This window comes from Notolepis coatsorum (assembly GCF_963971535.1).
Source record: "Notolepis coatsorum genome assembly, contig: SCAFFOLD_98, whole genome shotgun sequence".
NCBI lineage: Eukaryota > Metazoa > Chordata > Actinopteri > Aulopiformes > Paralepididae > Notolepis > Notolepis coatsorum.
In genome coordinates this window covers 55,185-62,500 of record NW_028171233.1, presented here as the reverse complement: position 1 = coordinate 62,500, position 7,316 = coordinate 55,185, and the positions used below count along the sequence as shown (strand labels likewise).

At 45.1% G+C, this 7,316-nt stretch overlaps 1 protein-coding gene across 1 annotated transcript in view; it reads left to right on the top strand.

The window, feature by feature from the left end:
* LOC311248312 (kelch-like protein 10) overlaps window positions 1–6,902 on the top strand; it is a gene marked incomplete at its 3' end in the record, with an annotated part of 33,952 nt that extends 27,050 nt beyond the window's left edge. The window contains exons 2-5 of the mRNA XM_084339216.1: window positions 4,266–4,752; window positions 5,425–6,036; window positions 6,242–6,391; window positions 6,558–6,902. Of these exons, the coding sequence (XP_084195342.1) occupies window positions 4,333–4,752; window positions 5,425–6,036; window positions 6,242–6,391; window positions 6,558–6,902 (1,527 nt within the window). The 5' untranslated portion in view covers window positions 4,266–4,332. The remainder of the gene's footprint in view (window positions 1–4,265; window positions 4,753–5,424; window positions 6,037–6,241; window positions 6,392–6,557) is intronic.
* Between the last annotated feature and the right edge of the window lie 414 nt (window positions 6,903–7,316).

Sequence of the window (7,316 nt, the reverse complement as noted above, 5' to 3'; positions counted from 1 at the left end):
TCGCCTTAGGTGTGGTGTCGTCCTTGTTAGCATCTAGTATGTGTAGTAATCGTCTTATGTTATCAGTGATCAAGCGGCCTCTTATGAAGCCAGTTTGATCCGGATGAACTAAAGACGTCATATGCTTTTGAAGTCTGATGGCTAATACCTTAGAGTACAGTTTGATATCGGTTCCGAGGAGGCTTAAGGGTCTATAACTACCGCACTCGGTGGGGTCTTTGTCTTTTTTAAGGAGGACTGTTATGAGTGCAATATTGTCGTTCTTATGGAAGTTCCCCTCCTTGACTGAGTATAAAATCATATTAAGTAATAGGGGTCCAATTATGTCCCAACAAGAGAGGTACATTTCTGGTTTCTGATTTATACAAGTTGGAGTAAAATTCTTTGAATGTCGCGTTTATTTTTTTAGGGTCTGTAACAAGTCCTTGTTGTGCTTTAATGGTAGTTATATCTGCAAATTTTGCGTTAACTCTTAATCGCATAGCTAATAGGTGACTTGGTTTAGAACCTTGAGAGTACTGCTGTTGTCTTGTGCTACGTATTTGTATTTCAGATTGTTGTTTGTATATGGCGTTAATCTCTTTTTTTAGTACATTAACTTGAGTTTCCAGTCGAACCGAGTCGTTGTATTGTAAAAAAGTAAATAACGTTGAGTAAAGCGTTTCCAGTTCAGCCAGTTTTGAGCATCGATTCTTGCGTATTTTGGAGGAAAAGCTATCAGTGAAATCCTTGATCATTCCCTTTACCGACATCCATAATATTCTGGGGTCCTGCACCGAATTCGCATTCACCAGTAGGAATACTGAAAGGGCTTCTTTGAATTGTGTAATGAATTCCTTGTTATTAAGCAGCATCGTGTTAAATCGCCATCTTGGGGCTTGGGATGATATTATACCAAATGTTCCTTTTAGGAGTAAATAACAGTGATCTGACAATGCATTGGGTATCATTTCCACATCATAGTTATCAAATAGTCTCGGGGATGCAAAAACATAATCTATTCTGGATAATGTGTTATGTCTCGCAGATCGACAAGAGTACTTCCGGGTTGTGGGGTTGAGTGATCGCCATAAGTCATTTACACCTGTAATCTTCGACCAATCCTTTAATGCATTAGATGCATTTTTTTGTTCGTTGGAAAAGGAGGGGTAAGATTTATCCATCCCTGGATCCCAAATGGCATTAAAATCCGCACCAATTATAAATGAGTATTCGGGAAGGTCTAACATTGTTCTGGTAAGTGTAGTGAGGAAATTAGCTTCGTACAAATTTGGGGCGTATACCGCTACCAACGCTATTTTCCAGAAGCAGAGAATATTATGTACAAGGCGGACATTAATAAAATGTTCAATCAATCCAATAACTACCGCTCACTTCACTCTTAGATGGAATGCGTTGAAACAGCGCACCTCCGCGCTGCTTCGACACACGGAGTCAACTTCTCTTTTTATTTTTTTTAACAACTTTTTCTGCGGATGGTTTTGTGAATAAATCTTCAATTAATGTGTGTTTTTGTATAGCAATAAGGTTGGATGAATTCGGTAATTGTATATAATACATTACACCACTTGTAGTCGTGCGTTATAAGAATTAGATCATGCCTAGGGGGGTCTAACGACCACCCCTACGACCACCCCTAGGCATGATCAAATTCTGATAACGCACTCCTGGGTGTGATGTAATGCTTAAATCACACACACCTGTCTCACACACGCCTGTCTCACACATACCTGTCTCACACACACGCAACCTATGTGTGTGTGTGTGTGCAGGGACGTGCACAGGACTTTAGAGGGGCAGGTGCTCAAGGCTGAAAAGGGCACTGGGCCTGTGCTATTTTTGGGGGCCCTTTTTGGGCGGGGAGGGGCCTTTTATGCTTTTTGGGGGGTTTTGGTGATCAAATATTGAATATTGAACTATAATAATCAGTGCAGGAGCTCACTTATCCTTGAAAGACACTTTTATCACTGACTTAAAAGGCCCACACATCTCCATAAATGTTCAGGGCGGAGGGAATAAGTGCTTACCCTACAGACCCCAAGTCTATTAGGACAGCAGACTTGGTTGGCACTGCTCAAAACAGTACAGTACAGCTCAATACACACAATTGTTAAGGGGATGCAGACCAGAGAAAGACCTTCGTCTTGTTTACATCAGGGTCCCCCATTTTCAATTCATGACATTTATGACATACACAACATACAGATATAAGAATCTAATCTAATCATCTAAACTAATCTAATCATGACATTTAAGACATGCATGACATACAGATATATATATATATATATATATATATCTGAGCACCTGAAGACTGTGCTATTAAACCAGGAAGTGCAGCACTGTTGATAAGGCTGTAGCCTCCACTACTGTAGTGCCCTGCGCTGCTGCAACACAACTAACACAAGAGTGAACAAAAAACGCTCATGGACCCGCGGTCTGTCGTTGACTGCTCGCTTGTGTTGCTCGTTGGATTCGTTTTGGATTATTTGGGCTCGCCAAACAAACTATCAAAACGTACACAGAACCGCGGTCTGTCATTGACTGAGTTGCTTGTGTTGTCGCTGTGTGTCAGACTCTGGATTATTTCGAACACCCGCCCACCTCTACCTCTGATTGGCTTACCATGACATTTTACTCAACCTCAGCCAATCGCGCACTGCCCACTAACCAAGGAAAAAAGTATTGCTTCTCGCGCAGAGATCTGGCTGATGAAAAAACAGCTTCAATCATAGTAACGCGCGGCATTTTTTGGCAGTAACGGTACCGGCGTTATTAAGATTGGAAGAGTAATCGTTACTGAAAAAACTAACGCCGTTAGTAACGCCGTTATTTATAACGCCGTTATTCCCATCACTGGATGTCACAGTATGATGTCATAATCAAACATTCTAGAACATGCGTGATGTCACAGTATGATGTCATAATAGAACATTCGAGAACATTTGTGATGTCACAGTATGATGTCATAATCAAACATTCTAGAACATTTGATCACAGTACGATGTCATAATAGCACATTCTAGAACATTTGTGATGTCACAGTATGATGTCATAATAGACCATTCTAGAACATTTGTGTACAGTATATATATCAACAATTCTCTCAGAATTTCTCAGATCTCAGAAGACAAGAGAAGATCTCACTTGTTTGTTTCCAGCTACTTGTCTGTAAGCTTGAATATATTCTGTAGATAATTTTAAACTCACCACATGGAAAAGGAAACAAGCGCCATGTCCTGTACAATCCTTAATGAGCTGCGTCTGGAGGGAAGGTTCTGTGATGTGGTTTTTAAAGTCAACAGCACTGAGTTTAACGCCCACAAGGCAATCCTGTGTGGCTGCAGCGACTATTTCAGGTACGTTTAGCTTTGTTCAGGTTAGCTTGGTTCAGGTTAACTTGGTTCATGTTAGCTTGGTTCAGGTTAGCTTGGTAGGGATGGATGTGTCCATCATCTAGACGCTTCAATGAATTAATTTGATTTGAATAATTTACTTTGACTGTGCTAAGACCCTATACTGTACTTCTCCTGTAGAAAGATACTGGCGGAGATTGCGCTCGTCACCAATGCAAGAGGCTGCGGTCTCGACTCCCGGAGTCGGCATTGCTTGAGGCTTGGGCTGATCGTCATACTAACTCGTTCGGCTGGGTTAGGGGGAGGGCAAGTCGTGGGTGGTAATCTGGCATTGTGGACAGCGACGCCTACAGGTCAGGTCTGGGCGCTTGCGCAGCGAAAAGGCAGGAATTGATGAAGGCAGCGTGACCTCCGACGCGTTACACTTCACCAATGAGAGTCCTCGCTGCCAGGTGAAAAAAGAGTCACTGGCTGTCGCTGCACATGTCGGAGGAAGCATGCGGATGTCTTCAGGGTTCCCTTGTACTGACCAGTAGGAGAACATGCGCACAACAACCAGGTAGGGGAGGGGGGGAATTGGCACAACGACAAAAAATTGGGACGGGGAGAAAACAGAAAAATATTTGGAGAAAGAGAGGATAAAAAAATAAAAAGAAAGATACTATACTGTACTGCTACTGTAAACAGATACTATACTGTACTTCTACTATGAAAATATACTATACTTTTACTGTGAAAAGACCGTATGCTTCTGTGAAAATACCCTATACTGTACTGCTACTGTAAACAGATACTATACTTCTACTGTGCTAAGACCCTATACTTCTACAGTGAAAATATATTAGTACACAGGACAGAATGTTGCTTAATGTTTACTCATCACATATCTCTATACTCTGCGTCCCACAGAGCCCTCTTCACTTGCTGGAGCGACTCAGAGAAACCAGTCTACACTATCCCTGGGGTGTCCGCGGCTATGATGCAGCTCATCATAGAGTACGCCTACACACGCTTTGTGCCGGTGACAGCAGAGAACGTGAAAGAGCTTCTGGTGGCTGCAGACCAGCTTCTCGTCACTGGCATAAAAGGAGCGTGCTCTGACTTCCTAGAGGGCCAGCTGTCTCTGGAAAACTGTGTTGGCATCTGGAGGTTTGCGGCCATCTACTGCTGCCCTGACCTGAGGCGCAAGGCCCATCTCTTCATCGTGTGCCACTTTGAGGAGATGCTGCATGTGTCACAGGAGTTTGTGGAGCTGTCCCTGCAGCAACTGGTGGACATCATCGAGAGGGATGACCTGAACGTGAAGAACGAGGAGACGGTGTTCGAGGCCGTCCTCCGTTGGATCGACCACTCCTGTGAGGAGCGTAAAACACAGATCCCTTTGCTGCTGCCCAAGGTAACTAATTGTATCACTGTTAGGGATGCTCGATATTGGCTTTTTTACCGATACCGATATACCGATATTGTCCAACTCTTAATTTCCGATACCGATATCAACCGATACTGATATATGCAGGGTTCCCCCCCCCCCCAAAAAATTTAATAATTTCAGGTAATTAACATTACATATCTCTTGTTCTGGAATTAACACAACATTATGCATACTTTTGACAATAAATAAAATCAGAATTTGTTCTTACTTGCTTGCCTGGGTAAATAAAGGTTATAGAAATGTAAAGAATTTTTTATTTTTATTTTGAAAACCGATACCGATATTTTCCGATATCACATTTTAATGCCGATATCGGCCGATAATATCGGTAGGCCGATAATATCGGACATCCCTAGTCACTGTATATCTGTATGTGATGTATGTCATACATGTCTTGATGAATTGAAAATGGGGGACCCTGATGTAAACAAGACGGAAGTCTTTTTCTGGTCTGCATCATTACAACTGTATTCTACCCATTCTGCAATCTGTTAATAATGTTTTCAATCAATCAAACAATCAATACAGTGGTTCTCAAACATTTGGGTCCAAAATGTTCCCTAGAAACAGAATTCCAGTGAAACCGTCTACAACCGCTGTCTAAGTTGTACCCGCCGTCTGCTTGTCTCTTCGCAGGTTCGCATGGGCTTGATGAGGCCTGACTACTTCCTGAACAACGTCCAGAACAACCCTGTGGTGAGGGACAGCCACGACTGCAGGCCCCTCATCCTCAGCGTCCTGAACCCCCCTGGCTCCGACAGGCTCCCAAACCCCCTGACCCGCCCACGCCTGCCCCAGGAGGTCCTATTGGCCATCGGAGGCTGGAGGCGCGGCAGATACAGCGGCAGCGTGACCAATGGCATGGAGGCTTACGATATCCGAGCCGGTGGATGGATGGACGTGAGCGTTGAGGCGGAGACTCCCCGGACCTTCCACGGCACCGCTTATCTCCACGGTCTTGTCTACTGCGTCGGCGGCCGGGACAGCTATCGGGACAGCTATCTCAGCAGTGTGAGCAGGTTCAACCCCGTCACTCGCAGCTGGCTGCAGGCGGCTCCCATGCACTCACGCCGATGTCTGCTCAGCGTGGCCGCGTTGGACGGCTGTATCTACGCCATGGGAGGGCTGGACGGAGAGACCACACTGACCACCGCTGAGTGCTACGAGCCTGAAACCAACCAGTGGACACTGATCTCACCCATGCTGGAGCGCAGGAGCATGGCAGGGGCAGCAGCCCTCCAGGGCAAGGTGGGTGGAACTGAGGGACACAGGGTGCTAGATGAACACAAGGAACGTTAGATCAGAAATCATAAATGTCTTTATTGCCAAGTAACCTTGCACAAACAAAAAATGTGTCTGGGTCCTTTGGTGCATCAACATTAACAGACAATTAAAGTAGAATGAAATAAAATGGAATATATAAACTAAATTAGAATATTCTTTCTTATTACAGGTTTACATGTGTGGTGGCGCCAACGGGCGGGGGTGTCTGCTCACAGCTGAGTGCTACAGCCCAGACACCGACCAGTGGACTCTGATCGCCCCCATGAGCAGCATTCGTACCGGAGTGGGAGTCGCTGCGTACGGAGGACATGTCTATGCGGTAGGTGCACACGGAGACAAATGCTTTATACTAGATAATTATATAGTTATGTATCATTTGACTTGCAATGCTGCTGTGATGCCCTCATTTCCCTAAGTGGATTAATAACGTGTCTGCCTGTCTTACCCACACACTAAAACATTCCTCTCATGTGTCCTGTCCTCAGGTGGGAGGGGATGATGGTGAACACTGCCTGCATAGCGCGGAGGCCTACAGTCCCATGACTGACTCCTGGAGCGCCCTGCCCAACATGCTCACCCCCCGCAGATACTTTGGCATCGCGGTGCTGGACGACCTGCTCTTCGTGGTCGGAGGCGACAATGACTTCACCAGCCTCTCCAAGGTGGAGCGCTACGACCAGAGCAGCGACAGGTGGACTGTAGCCAAGGACATGAATATCCCGCGCAGAGGCCTAAGCTGCTGCATAATGCATGGTCTGCCTAACATGAGCCAGTACGCTGCTCCCCGTGGAGGAGGAGGAGGAGGAGGAGGAGGAGGAGGAGAGGGATGAGGAGGAGGAGGAAAGGATGAGGAGGAGGAGGAGGAGGAGGAGGAGGAGGAGGAGACAGCGGCAGGGATCCATCTAAGAACCTTAAACATGTATTAGACCAAAAGAAATCCTAAGAAATTAATAAACGACTATCAGCCAAAGGTGGTGACGTTTCTTTCTTCTAGTAATTCCGACAATATCTGTTTTTAGTTTGTGTAATGCACATAATATGAGTACTTACACCCCCAACCCAAGCAGATTGCAGATCACTCTCTCTATGTGGAGGCTACCATCTCTCCTCACTGAGAGATACTGGACACCTGACAAACACACACACACACACACACACACACACATGCATGCAAGCACATGGTTCAGTAAGACAATGATTGCATAGTAAACATCAATATACATATACACACATAAGCAAATACA